The sequence below is a fragment of the Salvelinus alpinus genome, chromosome 4 (genome assembly GCF_045679555.1).
Source record: "Salvelinus alpinus chromosome 4, SLU_Salpinus.1, whole genome shotgun sequence".
NCBI lineage: Eukaryota > Metazoa > Chordata > Actinopteri > Salmoniformes > Salmonidae > Salvelinus > Salvelinus alpinus.
This window is the reverse complement of record NC_092089.1, coordinates 13,133,826-13,155,978: the sequence shown is the minus strand read 5'-3', so window position 1 is coordinate 13,155,978 and position 22,153 is coordinate 13,133,826. Positions and strand designations below refer to the sequence as shown.

The window sequence follows — 22,153 nt, the reverse complement described above, 5'->3', positions numbered from 1 at the left end:
CTGGGCGGGGCCAGGGTAGGCTGGGCGGGCGGGGCCAGGGTTAGGGTTGGCTGGGCGGGGCCAGGGTTAGGGTTGGCTGGGCGGGGCCAGGGTTAGGGTAGGCTGGGCGGGGCCAGGGTTAGGGTTGGCTGGGCGGGGCCAGGGTTAGGGTAGGCTAGGCGGGGCTAGGGTTAGGGTAGGCTGGGCGGGGCCAGGGTTAGGGTTGGCTGGGCGGGGCCAGGGTTAGGGTTGGCTGGGCGGGGCCAGGGTTAGGGTTGGCTGGGCGGGGCCAGGGTTAGGGTAGGCTGGGCGGGGCCAGGGTTAGGGTAGGCTGGGCGGGGCCAGGGTTAGGGTACTGGACTGTGATAGGTACAGGTTGGCCTCTTTTCCTTCACACAAACAAAGACATGCACAGAGAGACACAGTCGTGGCCAAAAGTTTTGAGAATGACAAAAATTAATTACCACAAAGTCTGCTGCTTCAGTGTCTTTAGATATTTTTGTCAGATGTTACTATGGAATACTGAAGTATAATTACAAGCATTTCGTAAGTGTCAAAGGCTTTTATTGACAATTACATGAAGTTGATGCAAAGAGTCAATATTTGCAGTGTTGACCCTTCTTTTTCAAGACGTCTGCAATCCGCCCTGGCATGCTGTCAATTAACTTCTGGGCCACATCCTGACTGATGGCAGCCCATTCTTGCATAATCAATGCTTGGAGTTTGTCAGAACTTGTGGGTTTTTGTTTGTCCACCCGCGTCTTGAGGATTGACCACAAGTTCTCAATGGGATTAAGGTCTGGGGAGTTTCCTGGCCATGGACCCAAAATATCGATGTTTTGTTCCCCGAGCCACTTAGTTATCACTTTTGCCTTACGACAAGTTGCTCCATCATGCTGGAAAAGGCATTGTTCATCACCAAACTGTTCCTGGGTGGTTGGGAGAAGTTGCTCTCGGAGGATGTGTTGGTACCATTCTTTATTCATGGCTGTGTTCTTAGGCAACATTGTGAGTGAGCCCACTCCCTTGGCTGAGAAGCAACCCCACACATGAATGGTCTCATGATGGTTTACTGTTGGCATGACACAGGACTGATGGTAGCGCTCACCTTGTCTTCTCCGGACAAACTTTTTTCCGGATGCCCCAAACAATCGGAAAGGGGATTCATCAGAGAAAATGACTTTACCCCAGTCCTCAGCAGTCCAATCCCTGTACCTTTTGCAGAATATCAGTCCGTCCCTGATGTTTTTCATGGAGAGAAGTGGCTTCCTTGCTTCCCTTCTTGACACCAAGCCATCCTCCAAAAGTATTCGCCTCACTGTGCGTGCAGATGCACTCACACCTGCCTGCTGCCATTCCTGACAAGCTCTGTACTGGTGGTGCCCCGATCCTGCAGCTCAATCAACTTTAGGAGACGGTCCTGGCACTTGCTGGACTTTCTTGGGTGCCCTGAATCCTTCTTCACAACAATTGAACCGCTCTCCTTGAAGTTCTTGATGATCCGATAAATGGTTGATTTAGCTGCAATCTTACTGGCAGCAATATCCTTGCCTGTGAAGCCCTTTTTGTGCAAAGCAATGATGACGGCACGTGTTTTCTTGCAGGTAACCATGGTTGACAGAGGAAGAACAACGATTCCAAGCACCACCCTCCTTTTGAAGCTTCCAGTCTGTTATATGAACTCAATCAGCATGACAGAGTGATCTCCAGCCTTGTCCTCGTCAACACTCACACCTGTGTTAACCTTGAGAATCACTGACATCATGTCAGCTGGTCCTTTTGTGGCAGGGCTGAAATGCAGTGGAAATGTTTTTGGGGGATACAGTTCATTTGCATGGTAAAGAGGGACTTTGCAATTAATTGCAATTCATCTGATCACTCTTCATAACATTCTGGAGTATATGCAAATTGCCATCATACAAACTGAGGCAGCAGACTTTGTGAAAATTAATATTTGTGTCATTCTCAAAACTTTTGGCCACGACTGTACAGACAAATCCAACCTGATACACATTCATGCATACAGTACTCACACAGGCAAGTACGTGCACGTGTACTTCCACATATACGAGCACACACACACACACACACACACACACACACACACACACACACACACACACACACACACACACACACACACACACACACACACACACACTTACACACACACACACACACACACACACACACACACACACACACACACACACACACACACACACACACACATACACACACACACACACACACTCTCTCTCTCTCCTGTTCTGTGTCTGAACTGTTTATTACATCAGGTGACATCACCTGTATCTAGGCCCAGATAACACGCTGGGTTTTTATGTGTTCCGTTGTTCCATCGATGCGTTACAACAAGATGGTGGTTATTTGGTTTACATAATGTAATAGTGTTAATGGTTTCCATGACGCTGTAGCGATCAGCCTCTCTCTCTCTTTCTCTCTCTCTCACCATTTCTCTCTCTCTCTCTCTCTCTTTCTCTCTCTCTCCATTTCTCTCCCTCTGTCTCACCATTTCTCTCTCTCTCTCTCACCATTTATCTCTCTCTCTCTCTCTCTTTCTCTCTTTCTCCATTTCTCTCTCTCGCTCACCATTTCTCTCTCTCCCTCTCTCTTCTCTCTTTCTCATTCTCTCTCCCTCTCTTCTCTCTCTTCTTTCTCTCTCTCTCTCTCTCCCTCTCTTCTTTCTCTCTCTCTCTCTCTCCCTCTCTCTTCTCTCTTTCTCGTTCTCTCTCCCTCTCTTCTCTCTCTTCTTTCTTTCTCTTTCTCTCTCCCTCTCCCTCCCTCTCTTCTCTCTCTTCTTTCTCTCTCTCTCTCTCTCCCTCTCTCTTTCTCGTTCTCTCTCCCTTCTCTCGATATCTCAGTTCTTGGGAAACTCCTGACAAAGACTCTGGAAAAGACGGTTGTATGTTTGACTTTCTTGATATATTAGAGAAATGAAACCAGAACAAACAATGGACGTTTTGATGCCAGTTTCTTATCCTGTAAACATCACAGTGTTATGATAATAATCCTGGTTTGTCCATCTATTATGTCAGCATCACAGTGTTAATCCTGATTTGTTTGGGACAGATTGGATCATCCTTGTTTTTCCTTGTTAATGATGTCAGAAGGAGCAGTGGAGGAAAGTGAAGTCCACCCTGTCACATCCTGTTGGAGAGAAGAGAAGGGGAAGAGAGAAGGAGAAGAGAGGGGAGGAGAAGAGGAGAGGGGAGGGGGGAGGAGAGAAGAGGAGGAGGGGAGATGATGGGAGAGGAAGGGCAGAGAGAAGGAGAGGAAGAGGGAGAGGAGGGGAGATGAAGGGAGAGGAGAGGAGAGGAGGAGGAGGAGGAGATAGAGCAGAGGAGGAGAGGAAAGGAGGATAGAAGAGGAGGAGGAGAGGAGAGAAGAGGAGGAGAGGAGAGAAAATGAGAGGAGATAGAGAAGGGGAGGGGAGAGAAGAGGAGGAGATAGAGAAGAGAGTAGGAGAGGAGGAGATGGAGGAGAGGAGGGGAGGGAGAGGAGGAGGGGAGAGGAGATGAGGGGAGAGGAGAGAGGAGAAAGGGGAGAGGAGGGGGGAGTAGAGAAGAGTAGAGGAGGAAGGGAGATGAGAGGAGAGGAGGGGAGGGAGAGGAGAGGAGGAGGGGGGAGAGGAGATGAGGGGAGAGGAGAGAGGAGGGGGGATTAGAGAAGAGTAGAGGAGGAAGGGAGATGAGAGGAGAGGAGGTGAGGGAGAGGAGGAGGGGGGAGAGGAGATGAGGGGAGAGGAGAAAGGGGAGAGGAGGGGGGAGTAGAGGAGAGTAAAGGAGGAGGGGAGATGAGAGGAGAGGAGGAAGAGAGATTATGAAGAGAGGAGGAAGAGAGGTTATGAAGGACGACAGGGGGTATAATAGATTGCTGTTATCTGGATGAGTAATGAACATGCCCACATGTGGTCTGGATGGTGTGAAGTCCCATCGATCACGACACAATCCCACACTGTACAATATACATCCACTCTACTGGATCATTCTACAGTCTGACAAATCATGTTGGAGAACAAGGAATTCAATGTGTCAACATGTAACACATGGAAATATTCTCTACTTCTCTCTCACACACACACACACACACACACACACACACACACACACACACACACACACACACACACACACACACACACACACACACACACACACACACACACACACACACACACACACACACACACACTACTGTGGGTCTGTTAAATAGGTCTATTGAGCAGTTAAATGTCAGCTGTGACCACAGACATTGTGTTTGTGTTCCAAACGGCACCCTATTCCCTGTATAGTACACTACTTTAGACCAGGGCCTATAGGGAAACCCATAGGGCTCTGATCAGAAGTAGTGCACTATATAGGGAATAGGGCTCTGTTCAGAAGTAGTGCACTATATAGGGAATAGGGTGCCATTTGGAACACATGTATTGTGCTGTTGCAGAGAGCGGTAAGGGGCGTGTGGCAGAGAGGGGTCATGACAGGGGTCAGTAGGATTCAAAGGTCACGGAGCCTGCTACAATGTCTTGTTGTACTGAGAGACAATCCTCCTATCAATGAGACTGGAGGGTGAGGGTGGAGAGACTGGGGAGGGGTGGAGGGACTGGGGAGCGGTGGAGGGACTGGGGAGGGGTGGAGGCACTGGGGAGGGTGGAGGGACTGGGGAGGGGTGGAGGGACTGGGGAGGGTGGAGGGACTGGGGAGGGTGGAGGGACCGGGGAGGGTGGAGGGACCGGGGAGTGTGGAGGGACTGGGGAGGGGTGGAGGGACTGGGGAGGGTGGAGGCACTGGGGAGGGGTGGAGGCACTGGGGAGGGAGGAGGGACTGGGAAGGGTGGAGGCACTGGGGAGGGGTGGAGGGACTGGGGAGGGTGGAGGGACTGGGGAGGGAGGAGGGACTGGAGAGGGGTGGAGGGACTGGGGAGGGTGGAGGGACCGGGGAGGGGTGGAGGGACTGGGGAGGGAGGAGGGACTGGGTAGGGTGGAGGGACTGGGGAGGGGTGGAGGGACTCTCTCTATCTCCCCTCTCTCTCTATCTCCCCTCTCTCTCTATCTTCTCTCTCTCTATCCCCCCTCTCTCTCTATTTCCCCTCTCTCTATCTCCTCTCTCTCTATCCCCCTCTCTCTATCTCCCCTCTCTCTATCCCTCTCTCTCTATCTCCCCTCTCTCTATCTCCTCTCTCTCTATCCCTCTCTCTCTATCCCTCTCTATCCCCCCTCTATCTCCCCTCTCTCTCTATCTCCTCTCTCTCTCTATCTTCTCTCTCTCTTTGTATTTCTGCACTAACTGTTCTATGTCTTATTGATTGTTCATTGTTGAAATGGAACTTGAAAGTAAGCATTTCATTGGACGATGTATGCCATGCGTATCCCATACATACGACTAATCTAACTGGAAACCTGGCTGTTATTGAGTGCGTGGTGAACTTCTCTCACACTAACTGTGGCTGTATACTGCCCTCTAGTGGTGTGATGTTGTACATACATACATACATACATACATACATACTGTACATACATACATACATACATACATACATACATACATACATACATACATACATACATACATACATACATACATACATACATAGTGTACATACATACCACCAAGGATACATACATACATACATACATACATACATACATACATACATACATACATACATACATACACACACACACACACACACACACACACACATACATACACATACATACATACATACATACATACATACATACATACATACATACATACATACAATGTCAAATAGCAGGACAGATATTTTATTTAAAAAAATGTTTTTATTAAAATTGAAACCAAATAGAAATCAGAAAAAGTTTAACCCACTGATCTAAACATCCTGTCAGGATCCCAGCTGGAGGAAGTGAGTTATTACACGACCGTCTGCAGCAACTTAACAGAATCATCATAGAACTGCTTCCTGTTGCATCACCTTCTTCTAAACACCCGGAAACTAAAAAGGTTCGCTTTCATCGCTGAATTTTGGTTGAATGTTGTTTTAATGTTTTTTTTTTCTTCCCCTCAACATTATATCTCCAAAATCTAAACCTCCCGTTATGTAGAGTCAGGTCAGGTGGGCAGATTTACAAGGTGTGAGCTCAGGACAGATAGCCAATCAGACTCCTTGGTGTTAACTTTAATCAGCCAATCAGACTCCTTGGTGCTACTGTAATCAGCCAATCAGCCTCCTTGGTGGTACTGTAATCAGCCAATCAGCCTCCTTGGTGGTACTGTAATCAGCCAATCAGCCTCCTTGGTGGTGCTGTAATCAGAATTGTACTGTACAGTATACGGTACAGTTATCACGAGGCTAGATCTTGGATTTACCATTGTTAAATCTACAATGATGCTTTTTGCATGAAGACTCGAGAAGCCTCGAGATGTCTCTAAAACAACTTCACCCCCCCCCCCCCCTCCAGCCAACACTAGAGTTCTGATTGGCTGACTGGCTCCCCAATACTGAACACTTGTATAGCAGCTAACACAATTAAAGTCAATTCTCAAAAAATTGAAACACAAACATAAAAAAAAGGTGTGTTTTATTTTACTTTTCTTTTTCCTCTCAGACAGGAAACTAGCCTGGTGTCTGTCTCAGACAGGATAGCTAGAGATGGCCAGATAAGATACCAGAAAATAGCCTGGTGTCTATGTCTCAGACAGGATAGCTAGAGATGGCCAGATAAGATACCAGAAACTAGCCTGGTGTCTATGTCTCAGACAGGATAGCTAGAGATGGCCAGATAAGATACCAGAAACTAGCCTGGTGTCTATGTCTCAGACAGGATAGCTAGAGATGGCCAGATAAGATACCAGAAACTAGCCTGGTGTCTATGTCTCAGACAGGATAGCTAGAGATGGCCAGATAAGATACCAGAAACTAGCCTGGTGTCTATGTCTCAGACAGGATAGCTAGAGATGGCCAGATAAGATACCAGAAACTAGCCTGGTGTCTGTCTCAGACAGGATAGCTAGAGATGGCCAGATAAGATACCAGAAACTAGCCTGGTGTCTGTCTCAGACAGGATAGCTAGAGATGGCCAGATAAGATACCAGAAACTAGCCTGGTGTCTGTCTCAGACAGGATAGCTAGAGATGGCCAGATAAGATACCAGAAACTAGCCTGGTGTCTGTCTCAGACAAGATATCTAGAGATGGCCAGATAAGATACCAGAAACTAGCCTGGTGTCTGTCTCAGACAAGATAGCTAAAGATGGCCAGATAAGATACCAGAAACTAGCCTGGTGTCTGTCTCAGACAGGATAGCTAGAGATGGCCAGATAAGATACCAGAAACTAGCCTGGTGTCTGTCTCAGACAGGATAGCTAGAGATGGCCAGATAAGATACCAGAAACTAGCCTGGTGTCTGTCTCAGACAGGATAGCTAGAGATGGCCAGATAAGATACCAGAAACTAGCCTGGTGTCTGTCTCAGACAGGATAGCTAGAGATGGCCAGATAAGATACCAGAAACTAGCCTGGTGTCTGTCTCAGACAGGATAGCTAGAGATGGCCAGATAAGATACCAGAAACTAGCCTGGTGTCTGTCTCAGACAGGATAGCTAGAGATGGCCAGATAAGATACCAGAAACTAGCCTGGTGTCTGTCTCAGACAGGATAGCTAAAGATGGCCAGATAAGATACCAGAAACTAGCCTGGTGTCTGTCTCAGACAGGATAGCTAAAGATGGCCAGATAAGATACCAGAAACTAGCCTGGTGTCTGTCTCAGACAGGATAGCTAAAGATGGCCAGATAAGATACCAGAAACTAGCCTGGTGTCTGTCTCAGACAGGATAGCTAAAGATGGCCAGATAAGATACCAGAAACTAGCATGGTGTCTGTCTCAGACAGGATAGCTAAAGATGGCCAGATAAGATACCAGAAACTAGCCTGGTGTCTGTCTCAGACAGGATAGCTAGAGATGGCCAGATAAGATACCAGAAACTAGCCTGGTGTCTGTCTCAGACAGGATAGCTAAAGATGGCCAGATAAGATACCAGAAACTAGCCTGGTGTCTGTCTCAGACAGGATAGCTAAAGATGGCCAGATAAGATACCAGAAACTAGCCTGGTGTCTGTCTCAGACAGGATAGCTAAAGATGGCCAGATAAGATACCAGAAACTAGCCTGGTGTCTGTCTCAGACAGGATATCTAGAGATGGCCAGATAAGATACCAGAAACTAGCCTGGTGTCTGTCTCAGACAGGATAGCTAAAGATGGCCAGATAAGATACCAGAAACTAGCCTGGTGTCTGTCTCAGACAGGATAGCTAAAGATGGCCAGATAAGATACCAGAAACTAGCCTGGTGTCTGTCTCAGACAGGATAGCTAAAGATGGCCAGATAAGATACCAGAAACTAGCCTGGTGTCTGTGTCTCAGACAGGATATCTAGAGATGGCCAGATAAGATACCAGAAACTAGCCTGGTGTCTATGTCTCAGACAAGATAGCTAAAGATGGCCAGATAAGATACCAGAAACTAGCCTGGTGTCTATGTCTCAGACAGGATAGCTAAAGATGGCCAGATAAGATACCAGAAACTAGCCTGGTGTCTATGTCTCAGACAGGATAGCTAAAGATGGCCAGATAAGATACCAGAAACTAGCCTGGTGTCTATGTCTCAGACAGGATATCTAGAGATGGCCAGATAAGATACCAGAAACTAGCCTGGTGTCTATGTCTCAGACAAGATAGCTAAAGATGGCCAGATAAGATACCAGAAACTAGCCTGGTGTCTATGTCTCAGACAGGATAGCTAAAGATGGCCAGATAAGATACCAGAAACTAGCCTGGTGTCTATGTCTCAGACAGGATAGCTAGAGATGGCCAGATAAGATACCAGAAACTAGCATGGTGTCTATGTCTCAGACAAGATAGCTAAAGATGGCCAGATAAGATACCAGAAACTAGCCTGGTGTCTATGTCTCAGACAGGATAGCTAAAGATGGCCAGATAAGATACCAGAAACTAGCCTGGTGTCTATGTCTCAGACAGGATAGCTAAAGATGGCCAGATAAGATACCAGAAAATAGCCTGGTGTCTATGTCTCAGACAAGATAAGTAGAGATGGCCAGATAAGATACCAGAAACTAGCCTGGTGTCTATGTCTCAGACAAGATAAGTAGAGATGGCCAGATAAGATACCAGAAAATAGCCTGGTGTCTATGTCTCAGACAAGATAAGTAGAGATGGCCAGATAAGATACCAGAAAATAGCCTGGTGTCTATGTCTCAGACAAGATAAGTAGAGATGGCCAGATAAGATACCAGAAACTAGCCTGGTGTCTATGTCTCAGACAAGATAAGTAGAGATGGCCAGATAAGATACCAGAAAATAGCCTGGTGTCTATGTCTCAGACAAGATAAGTAGAGATGGCCAGATAAGATACCAGAAACTAGCCTGGTGTCTATGTCTCAGACAGGATAGCTAAAGATGGCCAGATAAGATACCAGAAAATAGCCTGGTGTCTATGTCTCAGACAAGATAAGTAGAGATGGCCAGATAAGATACCAGAAACTAGCCTGGTGTCTATGTCTCAGACAAGATAGCTAGAGATGGCCAGATAAGATACCAGAAACTAGCCTGGTGTCTATGTCTCAGACAAGATAGCTAAAGATGGCCAGATAAGATACCAGAAACTAGCCTGGTGTCTATGTCTCAGACAAGATATCTAGAGATGGCCAGATAAGATACCAGAAACTAGCCTGGTGTCTATGTCTCAGACAAGATAAGTAGAGATGGCCAGATAAGATACCAGAAACTAGCATGGTGTCTATGTCTCAGACAAGATAAGTAGAGATGGCCAGATAAGATACCAGAAACTAGCCTGGTGTCTATGTCTCAGACAAGATAGCTAAAGATGGCCAGATAAGATACCAGAAACTAGCCTGGTGTCTATGTCTCAGACAAGATAGCTAGAGATGGCCAGATAAGATACCAGAAACTAGCCTGGTGTCTATGTCTCAGACAAGATAGCTAAAGATGGCCAGATAAGATACCAGAAACTAGCCTGGTGTCTATGTCTCAGACAAGATAGCTAGAGATGGCCAGATAAGATACCAGAAACTAGCCTGGTGTCTATATCTCAGACAAGATAGCTAAAGATGGCCAGATAAGATACCAGAAACTAGCATGGTGTCTATGTCTCAGACAAGATAAGTAGAGATGGCCAGATAAGATACCAGAAACTAGCCTGGTGTCTATGTCTCAGACAAGATAGCTAAAGATGGCCAGATAAGATACCAGAAACTAGCATGGTGTCTATGTCTCAGACAAGATAGCTAGAGATGGCCAGATAAGATACCAGAAACTAGCCTGGTGTCTATGTCTCAGACAAGATAGCTAAAGATGGCCAGATAAGATACCAGAAACTAGCATGGTGTCTATGTCTCAGACAAGATAGCTAGAGATGGCCAGATAAGAAACCAGAAACTAGCCTGGTGTCTATGTCTCAGACAAGATAGCTAAAGATGGCCAGATAAGAAACCAGAAACTAGCCTGGTGTCTATGTCTCAGACAAGATAGCTAGAGATGGCCAGATAAGAAACCAGAAACTAGCATGGTGTCTATGTCTCAGACAAGATAGCTAGAGATGGCCAGATAAGATATCAGAAACTAGCCTGGTGTCTATGTCTCAGACAAGATAGCTAGAGATGGCCAGATAAGAAACCAGAAACTAGCCTGGTGTCTATGTCTCAGACAAGATAGCTAGAGATGGCCAGATAAGAAACCAGAAACTAGCATGGTGTCTATGTCTCAGACAAGATAGCTAAAGATGGCCAGATAAGATATCAGAAACTAGCCTGGTGTCTATGTCTCAGACAAGATAGCTAGAGATGGCCAGATAAGAAACCAGAAACTAGCCTGGTGTCTATGTCTCAGACAAGATAGCTAGAGATGGCCAGATAAGATACCAGAAACTAGCCTGGTGTCTATGTCTCAGACAAGATAAGTAGAGATGGCCAGATAAGAAACCAGAAACTAGCCTGGTGTCTATGTCTCAGACAAGATAGCTAAAGATGGCCAGATAAGAAACCAGAAACTAGCCTGGTGTCTATGTCTCAGACAAGATAGCCAGATAAGAAACCAGAAACTAGCCTGGTGTCTATGTCTCAGACAAGATAGCTAGAGATGGCCAGTTAAGATACCAGAAACTAGCATGATGTCTATGTCTCAGACAAGATAAGTAGAGATGGCCAGATAAGATACCAGAAACTAGCCTGGTGTCTATATCTCAGACAAGATAGCTAGAGATGGCCAGATAAGATACCAGAAACTAGCATGGTGTCTATGTCTCAGACAAGATAGCTAGAGATGGCCAGATAAGATACCAGAAAATAGCCTGGTGTCTATATCTCAGACAAGATAGCTAGAGATGGCCAGATAAGATACCAGAAACTAGCTTGGTGTCTATGTCTCAGACAAGAGCTAAAGATGGCCAGATAAGATACCAGAAACTAGCCTGGCGTCTATGTCTCAGACAAGATAGCTAGAGATGGCCAGATAAGATACCAGAAACTAGCCTGGTGTCTATGTCTCAGACAAAATAAGTAGAGATGGCCAGATAAGAAACCAGAAACTAGCCTGGTGTCTATGTCTCAGACAAGATAGCTAAAGATGGCCAGTTAAGAAACCAGAAACTAGCCTGGTGTCTATGTCTCAGACAAGATAGCTAAAGATGGCCAGATAAGAAACCAGAAACTAGCCTGGTTTCTATGTCTCAGACAAGATAGCTAGAGATGGCCAGATAAGATACCAGAAACTAGCCTGGTGTCTATATCTCAGACAAGATAGCTAGAGATGGCCAGATAAGATACCAGAAACTAGCCTGGTGTCTATGTCTCAGACAAGATAGCTAGAGATGGCCAGATAAGATACCAGAAACTAGCTTGGTGTCTATATCTCAGACAAGATAGCTAGAGATGGCCAGATAAGATACCAGAAACTAGCCTGGTGTCTATGTTTTAGACAAGATAGCTAAAGATGGCCAGATAAGATACCAGAAACTAGCCTGGTGTCTATGTCTCAGACAAGATAGCTAAAGATGGCCAGATAAGATACCAGAAACTAGCCTGGTGTCTATGCAGACGGTAGTATCCTATCCCTTCAGTAACGGGGCTCAGCGGATGAGCTTTACATCATGTAACGCGGTTTGTGTTTGTTATAACAGTGGTTGTCCTTGCAGCGGAGAGATTGTGTGGTTTTACATTGGATTAACCATCATCACTGTATCAGGGACTGAAGGATTTACTCTGTTTCTCTACCAGATCTCTCTCAGATTATTTTGGAGCTCCTCCTTGTAGAAGGGTTATGATAGAACTGAGCTTTCTCTGTGACACACTTCTCTGACCTGTTTACACACCTTGTTGCTGAAGGTATGAGTGACACATGACTGCACCAATGGTAGAACCCTATGAACACCTCAACCCCAGCAGAGCCAATGGGAAGAGTCCTAAGCCCACAGGTCCAACCCTCAAACCATCTAATGGACAGTGCATCATACAACAAAAGCAAGAAAGCCAAATGGAAAAGTTAAAATATGATTTAAAAAAAAAAATCTCTCGAGATACTCCACTGTTTCTACCTGTTTGTTCTTCTGTAGTATAAAAGCTGTTGTCTGTTGGCTGCATTTGATCCACAGCTATAAAAAGACTAAAGATAATTGTCACCAATTTCTTTCAAACTATTGCTATATTTTGAACACACGTCCCTTTGTTCATAGAAACTCTTATCTATATACGTTTTCACTGGAAGTTGACTTTTTGGGTTTTTGTTTCATTTCTTGTTTTGCGATGAGAGAAGCAAAAGCAGGCAACAAAAAGAAACTGTAGTACTTTGTAAAAAAAAATATTGCAAGTAAAAACACACTAATGCCATGTTAAGTAACCAAAACATTTTTTCATCGATAAACTGCATTTCCCACAATACAGAGGTTCTATATTTTTCTTGTCCCCTCCCACCTACTATCACCATGGAGATTATCTTCTCCCCCAAACACAAATGAAAACAAACCACATCATTTTAAATCTTCTTCATACACTTCTCTTTATAACCTGTACATTGACGTCCATAGATTTAATCTCGGTTTATCTTGAACCATCTGAGGCTTCTTGATATGCACTCAGTCATTTTTTTTTTTTTACAGATGTTTTAAACAATTTTAGACGAATGAACCGGACGAGTTTCTAACGTCTGAGAAATTAAGGCAAAAAAAATATTTCACTTTTCTTTTTTTTTGTTCTCTAGAAAACTTTACAATTTTAAATCATGAAAATAATAAAAAATATAGTAGCTTAATATCAAAGGAAGACAACCGTTTAATTTGTTTGTTTTTTCTCTGGAACTTTGCCTCCTCTTCTATTAAAAAACTCTCATGATCTGAAAACCTACCTGCACATTCACATGGACTTTTGTCCGTTTGTTCCTTTTAAAGTTCTTTATTTTTGTCTGTTCTTTTTTAAAATATGTTTTTCACTTTGTTCTTTTCTTTTTCGAAGAACAACTCCAGTTTCATGCTGGCCGCTCAATAAACTCAATGTCCCATATTGCACCTGTCCATCTTCTGAGACTTTATCTGCACCTCAATCTCTCTCTCTCTCTCTCTCTCTCTCTCTCTCTCTCTCTCTCTCTCTCTCTCAGGACAGATAAAACAACGTTTTTTTTTTATGCCTGTGCAAAGATAAAACGATCTCTCTTTGTCCTCCTTTTTTCATCCATTGTTTTCCTCCCTCCATCCCTCCAGTGCTTCAGTGCAGCCCCTGTCTCAGGGCAATGCAGTTACCGGAACAATCGCTCCTCATCCTCCTGTTATCTGAGAAAGAGAAAGAAAATACATTTTACATTTTTTATTTAACCTTTCATTTAACAGGAAGTCATCCTGAGACCAAGGTACAGTGGGGAGAACAAGTATTTGATACACTGACAATTTTGCAGGTTTTCCTACTTACAAAGCATGTAGAGGTCTGTAATTTTTATCATAGGTACACTTCAACTGTGAGAGAAGGAATCTAAAACAAAAATCCAGAAAATCACATTGTATGATTTTTAAGTAATTAATTTGCATTTTATTGCATGACATAAGTATTTGATACATCAGAAAAGCAGAACTGAATATTTGGTACAGAAACCTTAGTTTGCAATTACAGAGGTCATACGTTTCCTGTAGTTCTTGACCAGGTTTGCACACACTGCAGCAGGGATTTTGGCCCACTCCTCCATACAGACCTTCTCCAGATCCTTCAGGTTTCGGGGCTGTCGCTGGGCAATACGGACTTTCGGCTCCCTCCAAAGATTTTCTATTGGGTTCAGGTCTGGAGACTGGCTAGGCCACTCCAGGACCTTGAGATGCTTCTTACGGAGCCACTCCTTAGTTGCCCTGGCTGTGTGTTTCGGGTCGTTGTCATGCTGGAAGACCCAGCCACGACCCATCTTCAATGCTCTTACTGAGGGAAGGAGGTTGTTGGTCAAGATCTCGCGATACATGGCCCCATCCATCCTCCCCTCAATACGGTGCAGTCGTCCTGTCCCCTTTGCAGAAAAGCATCCCCAAAGAATGATGTTTCCACCTCCATGCTTCACGGTTGGGATGGTGTTCTTGGGGTTGTACTCATCCTTCTATTCCTCCAAACACGGCGAGTGGAGTTTAGAGCAAAAAGCTCTATTTTTGTCTCATCAGACCACATGACCTTCTCCCATTCCTCCTCTGGATCATCCAGATGGTCATTGGCAAACTTCAGACGGGCCTGGACATGCGCTGGCTTGAGCAGGGGGACCTTGCGTGCGCTGCAGGATTTTAATCCATGACGGCGTAGTGTGTTACTAATGGTTTTCTTTGAGACTGTGGTCCCAGCTCTCTTCAGGTCATTGACCAGGTCCTGCCGTGTAGTTCTGGGCTGATCCCTCACATTCCTCATGATCATTGATGCCCCACGAGGTGAGATCTTGCATGGAGCCCCAGACCGAGGGTGATTGACCGTCATCTTGAACTTCTTCCATTTTCTAATAATTGTGCCAACAGTTGTTGCCTTCTCACCAAGCTGCTTGGCTATTGTCCTGTAGCCCATCCCAGCCTTGTACAGGTCTACAATTTATCCCTGATGTCCTTACACAGCTCTCTGGTCTTGGCCATTGTGGAGAGGTTGGAGTCTGTTTGATTGAGTGTGTGGACAGGTGTCTTTTATACAGGTAACGAGTTCAAACAGGTGCAGTTAATACAGGTAATGAGTGGAGAACAGGAGGGCTTCTTAAAGAAAAACTAACAGGTCTGTGAGAGCCGGAATTCTTACTGGTTGGTAGGTGATCAAATACTTATGTCATGCAATAAAATGCAAATTAATTACTTAAAAATCATACAATGTGATTTTCTGGATTTTTGTTTTAGATTCCGTCTCTCACAGTTGAAGTGTACCTATGATAAAAATGACAGACCTCTACATGCTTTGTAAGTAGGAAAACCTGCAAAATCGGCAGTGTATCAAATACTTGTTCTCCCCACTGTATGTTTTACAGATGAGCAACGAATACACATCAATATACACTATATACATCAATACACACTATATACATCAATATACACTATACACATCGATATACACAATACGCATTAAAACACATCAATATACACTATATACATCAGTATACACTATACACATCATTACACACTATACACATCAATATACACTATACACATCAATACACACTATACACATCAATACACACTATACACATCAATATACACTATACACATGAATATACACTATACACATCGATATACACAATACGCATTAAAACACATCAATATACACTATATACATCAGTATACACTATACACATCAATATACACAATACACATCACTATACGATATATACTATAAACATCGATATATACTATACACATCAATATACTCTATACACATCAATATACACTATACACATCAATATACACTATACACATCAATACACACTATACACATCAATATACACTATACACATCAATATACACTATACACATCAATATACACTATACACACTATACACATCAATATACACTATATACATCAATATACACTATACACATCAATATACACTATACACATCAATATACACAATACACATCACTATACGATATATACTATAAACATCGATATATACTATACACATCAATATACACTATACACATCAATATACACTATACACATCAATATACACTATACACATCAATACACACTATACACATCAATATACACTATACACATCAATATACACTATACACATCAATATACACTATACACACTATACACATCAATATACACTATATACATCAATATACACTATACACATCAATATACACTATATACATCAATATACACTATACACATCAATACACACTATACACATCAATACACACTATACACATCAATATACACTATACACATCAATATACACTATACACATCACTATACACTATACACACTATATACATCAATATACACTATACACATCAATACACACTATACACATCAATATACACTATACACATCAATATACACTATACACATCAATATACACTATACACATCAATACACATCAATATACACTATATACATCAATATACACATCAATACACATCAATATACACTATACACATCAATACACACTATACACATCAATACACATCAATACACAATATACACATCAATACACATCAATATACACTATATACATCAATATACACATCAATATACACTATACACATCAATACACACTATACACATCAATATACCCTATATACATCACTACACATCAATATTCATCAATATACATCAGTATACACATCAATATACCTTGTACACATGAATATACATCAATACACATCACTTACACTATACGGATCAATATACACTATACAAATACATATAGAGTAGTAGACATGTAGCAGATATAGGCTCTATATTTATTTATTTAAGTATTTAATTTCCAATTAATGTGAGTCGGCAGACGATCTGATCAGTGATCACAGTCGGTGGCTGCAGCACATGCTGACTTTAAAGATATTTTATACTGAGGCTCTCCTTCTGAGTGTGTAGACAGGTGTGTGTGTGTGTGTGTGTGTGTGTGTGTGTGTGTGTGTGTGTGTGTGTGTGTGTGTGTGTGTGTGTGTGTGTGTGTGTGTTTACATAGTCTGTTGGTAGGAGCAGGCAGGTGTGTGTGTGTGTGTGTTTAATTAGTCTGTTGGTAGGAGCAGGCAGGTGTGTGTGTGTGTGTGTATGTGTGTGTGTGTGTGAGTGTGTGTGTGTGTTTACTTAGTCTACTAGTAGAGGCATGTAGGTGTGTGTGTGTGTGTGTGTGTGTGTGTGTGTGTGTGTGTGTGTGTGTGTGTGTGTGTGTGTGTGTGTGTGTGTGTGTGTGTGTGTGTGTGTGTGTGTGTGTGTGTGTGTGTGTGTGTGTTTACTTAGTCTGTTGGTAGGAGTAGGCAGGTGAGTCGTTGTCCAGGGGTGGCTGTCCATTAGGGACCTGCGAGGAGGGAGGTACAGTCCGGGGCGAGGCCTCTGTCACCACTGCCTGATAAGAGAAGGAAGAACCAGGAAAAGACACAGGAAACGAGGTCACAGTTATCATAAGTCAGGAAAAGACACAGGAAACGAGGTCACAGTTATCATAAGTCAGGAAAAGACACAGGAAACGAGGTCACAGTTATCTTTAGGGTTGATTCTTGAGATTTGAGATTCACGTTCATATCTCAGACTTATTGGGTGAATAATCCAATGATCCCAAATGGAATATACAATACATTACCCCCCCCCCCAAAAAAACACAAACACTTAAATTACAAACTGAGATCTCACAGTCAGGTCACCCCGTGATACAAGTCAGTATTCAACGTCGATCCATGTCTGAGGACGTTGGACACTAGGGACAACAGTGTACGCTGTTACCTTCAAGTAGGTTTTGGTTTTACTAGTGCATTGTGGACAGGGATGGCAGATGGGCAGTTGCATGTTTGAACCTAGCGATAGAAATGTGTTTTTTGAGATTTTTGTATTTAAGTCAATCCCAAACCTTAATTGTCAGAGGAAGGCCCTAAAAATTGTCAAAGACCCCAGCCACCCCAGTCATAGACTGTTCTCTCTACTACCGCATGGCAAGCGGTACCGGAGTGCCAAGTCTAGGACAAAAAGACTTCTCAACAGTTTTCACCCCCAAGCCATAAGACTCCTGAACAGGTAACCAAATGGTTACCCGAACTATTTGCATTGTGTGCCCCCCCCAACCCTTCCCCCCCAACCCCTCTTTTACGCTGCTGCTACTCTCTGTTTATCTTTAACCAGACATCCATGTACATACTACCTCAATTGGCCCGACCAACCAGTGCTCCCGCACATTGGCTAACTGGGCTATCTGCATTGTGTCCCACCACCCGCCAACCCCTCAACCCCTACTGCTACTCTCTGTTCATCATATATGCATAGTCACATTAACCACATCTACATGTACATACTACCTCAATAAGCCTGACTAACCGGTGTCTGTATATAGCCTTGCTACTCTTATTTTCAAATGTCTTTTTAATGTTGTTTTATTTCTTTACTTACCCACACACACACACATACCTTTTTTTTCCCGCACCAATGTTTGACAAAATTTGACGTTTGGAACAACATTGAAATTTGACGATTTAGAGAAACATGGATAAACGTCCAATTCTGACGTGAGGCTGTGAGACCTAGTTGGATCTTAATGAGAATTCAGGCCCTTAGTTAAGTGTGGATGTTGTGGGTTTACAGTAAGTACTGCATGGTGCGTGTTGTGGGTTTACAGTAAGTACTGCATGGTGCGTGTTGTGGGTTTACAGTAAGTACTGCATGGTGCGTGTTGTGGGTTTACAGTAAGTACTGCATGGTGCGTGTTGTGGGTTTACAGTAAGTACTGCATGGTGCGTGTTGTGGGTTTACAGTAAGTACTGCATGGTGCGTGTTGTGGGTTTACAGTAAGTACTGCATGGTGCGTGTTGCGGGTTTACAGTAAGTACTGCATGGTGCGTGTTGTGGGTTTACAGTAAGTACTGCATGGTGCGTGTTGTGGGTTTACAGTAAGTACTGCATGGTGCGTGTTGTGGGTTTACAGTAAGTACTGCATGGTGCGTGTTGTGGGTTTACAGTAAGTACTGCACGGTGCGTGTTGTGGGTTTACAGTAAGTACTGCATGGTGCGTGTTGTGGGTTTACAGTAAGTACTGCATGGTGCGTGTTGTGGGTTTACAGTAAGTACTGCATGGTGCGTGTTGTGGGTTTACAGTAAGTACTGCATGGTGCGTGTTGTGGGTTTACAGTAAGTACTGCATGGTGCGTGTTGTGGGTTTACAGTAAGTACTGCATGGTGCGTGTTGCGGGTTTACAGTAAGTACTGCATGGTGCGTGTTGTGGGTTTACAGTAAGTACTGCATGGTGCGTGTTGTGGGTTTACAGTAAGTACTGCATGGTGCGTGTTGTGGGTTTACAGTAAGTACTGCATGGTGCGTGTTGTGGGTTTACAGTAAGTACTGCATGGTGCGTGTTGTGGGTTTACAGTAAGTACTGCATGGTGCGTGTTGTGGGTTTACAGTAAGTACTGCATGGTGCGTGTTGTGGGTTTACAGTAAGTACTGCATGGTGCGTGTTGTGGGGTTACAGTAAGTACTGCATGGTGCGTGTTGTGGGGTTACAGTAAGTACTGCATGGTGCATGGGTGGTGAGTACAGCTGTTTAATACTTACTTCCATTGGACTAAGGCCTTCCTTTGAGGAATGTATGTTGAGACTGTTACTGCTGCATGGTGTGTGTTGTGTGTTATGGTGTTGTGTGTTATGGTGTTGTGTGTTATGGTGTTGTGTGTTATGGTGTTGTGTGTTAGGGTGTTGTGTGTTATGGTGTTGTGTGTTATGGTGTTATGGTGTTGTGTGTTATGGTGTTGTGTGTTAGGGTGTTGTGTGTTAGGGTGTTGTGTGTTATGGTGTTATGGTGTTGTGTGTTATGTTGTTGTGTGTTAGGGTGTTGTGTGTTAGGGTGTTGTGTGTTATGGTGTTGTGTGTTATGGTGTTGTGTGTTATGGTGTTGTGTGTTAGGGTGTTGTGTGTTAGGGTGTTGTGTGTTAGGGTGTTGTGTGTTATGGTGTTGTGTGTTATGGTGTTGTGTGTTATGGTTAGGGTGTTGTGTGTTATGGTTAGGGTGTTGTGTGTTATGGTGTTGTGTGTTAGGGTGTTGTGTGTTGTGTGTTATGGTGTTGTGTGTTATGGTGTTGTGTGTTATGGGTTAGGGTGTTGTGTGTTGTGTGTTATGGTGTTGTGTGTTATGGTTAGGGTTAGTTCTGCATGGTAAAGAGTTTAACTTACGTCCACTGAGAGGGCGGAGGCTGGCACTGCAGTGTACTGATGAACGTAGGTTCCTTGAATAGGAGCAGCTGCTGCAGACATGTACTGCTGTTAGAGAGCAGGAGAAAGACCTTTATATTACAGTCATTTACCAGACAGCCTCATCCGGAGTGACTTACACTAGGAGAACAGACACCTGGAGGGGGGTTACAGTGAGATTAGTAGGAGAACAGACACCTGGAGGGGGGTTACAGTGAGATTAGTAGGAGAACAGAGACCTGGAGGAGGGTTACAGTGAGATTAGTAGGAGAACAGAGACCTGGATGGGGGTTACAGTGAGATTAGTAGGAGAACAGAGACCTGGAGGGGGTTACAGTGAGATTAGTAGGAGAACAGAGACCTGGAGGGGGTTACAGTGAGATTAGTAGGAGAACAGAGACCTGGAGGGGGGTTACAGTGAGATTAGTAGGAGACCAGAGACCTGGAGGGGGGTTACAGTGAGATTAGTAGGAGAACAGAGACCTGGAGGGGGGTTACAGTGAGATTAGTAGGAGAACAGAGACCTGGAGGGGGTTACAGTGAGATTAGTAGGAGAACAGAGACCTGGAGGGGGTTACAGTGAGGTTAGTAGGAGAACAGAGACCTGGAGGGGGGTTACAGTGAGATTAGTAGGAGAACAGAGACCTGGAGGGGGTTACAGTGAGATTAGTAGGAGAACAGAGACCTGGAGGGGGTTACAGTGAGATTAGTAGGAGAACAGAGACCTGGAGGGGGTTACAGTGAGATTAGTAGGAGAACAGAGACCTGGAGGGGGTTACAGTGAGGTTAGTAGGAGAACAGAGACCTGGAGGGGGTTACAGTGAGATTAGTAGGAGAACTGAGACCTGGAGGGGGGGTTACAGTGAGATTAGTAGGAGAACAGAGACCTGGAGGGGGGTTGCAGTGAGATTAGTAGGAGAACAGAGACCTGGAGGGGGGTTACAGTGAGATTAGTAGGAGAACAGAGACCTGGAGGAGGGTTACAGTGAGATTAGTAGGAGAACAGAGACCTGGAGGGGGTTACAGTGAGATTAGTAGGAGAACAGAGACCTGGAGGGGGGTTACAGTGAGATTAGTAGGAGAACAGAGACCTGGAGGAGGGTTACAGTGAGATTAGTAGGAGAACAGAGACCTGGAGGGGGGTTACAGTGAGATTAGTAGGAGAACAGAGACCTGGAGGGGGGTTACAGTGAGATTAGTAGGAGAACAGAGACCTGGAGGGGGGTTACAGTGAGATTAGTAGGAGAACAGAGACCTGGAGGAGGGTTGCAGTGAGATTAGTAGGAGAACAGAGACCTGGAGGGGGGTTACAGTGAGATTAGTAGGAGAACAGAGACCTGGAGGGGGTTACAGTGAGATTAGTAGGAGAACAGAGACCTGGAGGGGGGTTACAGTGAGATTAGTAGGAGGACAGAGACCTGGGGGGGGGGGTTACAGTGAGATTAGTAGGAGAACAGAGACCTGGAGGGGGGTTACAGTGAGATTAGTAGGAGAACAGAGACCTGGAGGAGGGTTACAGTGAGATTAGTAGGAGAACAGAGACCTGGGGGGGGTTACAGTGAGATTAGTAGGAGAACAGAGACCTGGAGGGGGGTTACAGTGAGATTAGTAGGAGAACAGAGACCTGGAGGGGGGTTACAGTGAGATTAGTAGGAGAACAGAGACCTGGAGGGGGGTTACAGTGAGATTAGTAGGAAAACAGAGACCTGGAGGGGGTTACAGTGAGATTAGTAGGAGATCAGAGACCTGGA

At 44.3% G+C, this 22,153-nt stretch overlaps 1 protein-coding gene across 3 annotated transcripts in view; it reads right to left on the bottom strand.

Annotated features, from left to right (window-relative positions):
* The window catches only part of LOC139572861 (RNA-binding motif, single-stranded-interacting protein 3-like), a 336,861-nt gene that overhangs the window by 75,361 nt on the left and 239,347 nt on the right, over window positions 1-22,153 (bottom strand). Inside the window, exons 11-13 of one of the 3 annotated variants that reach the window (XM_071395678.1) lie at window positions 20,385-20,471; window positions 17,470-17,579; window positions 13,482-13,830 (exon numbers count right to left, since the gene is read on the bottom strand). The exons of the other annotated variants lie outside the window; for them this stretch is intronic. Of the exons in view, the coding sequence (XP_071251779.1) occupies window positions 13,827-13,830; window positions 17,470-17,579; window positions 20,385-20,471 (201 nt within the window). The 3' untranslated portion in view covers window positions 13,482-13,826. Of the gene's footprint in view, window positions 1-13,481; window positions 13,831-17,469; window positions 17,580-20,384; window positions 20,472-22,153 lie in introns of those variants that run through there. 3 annotated transcript variants of the gene reach the window in all.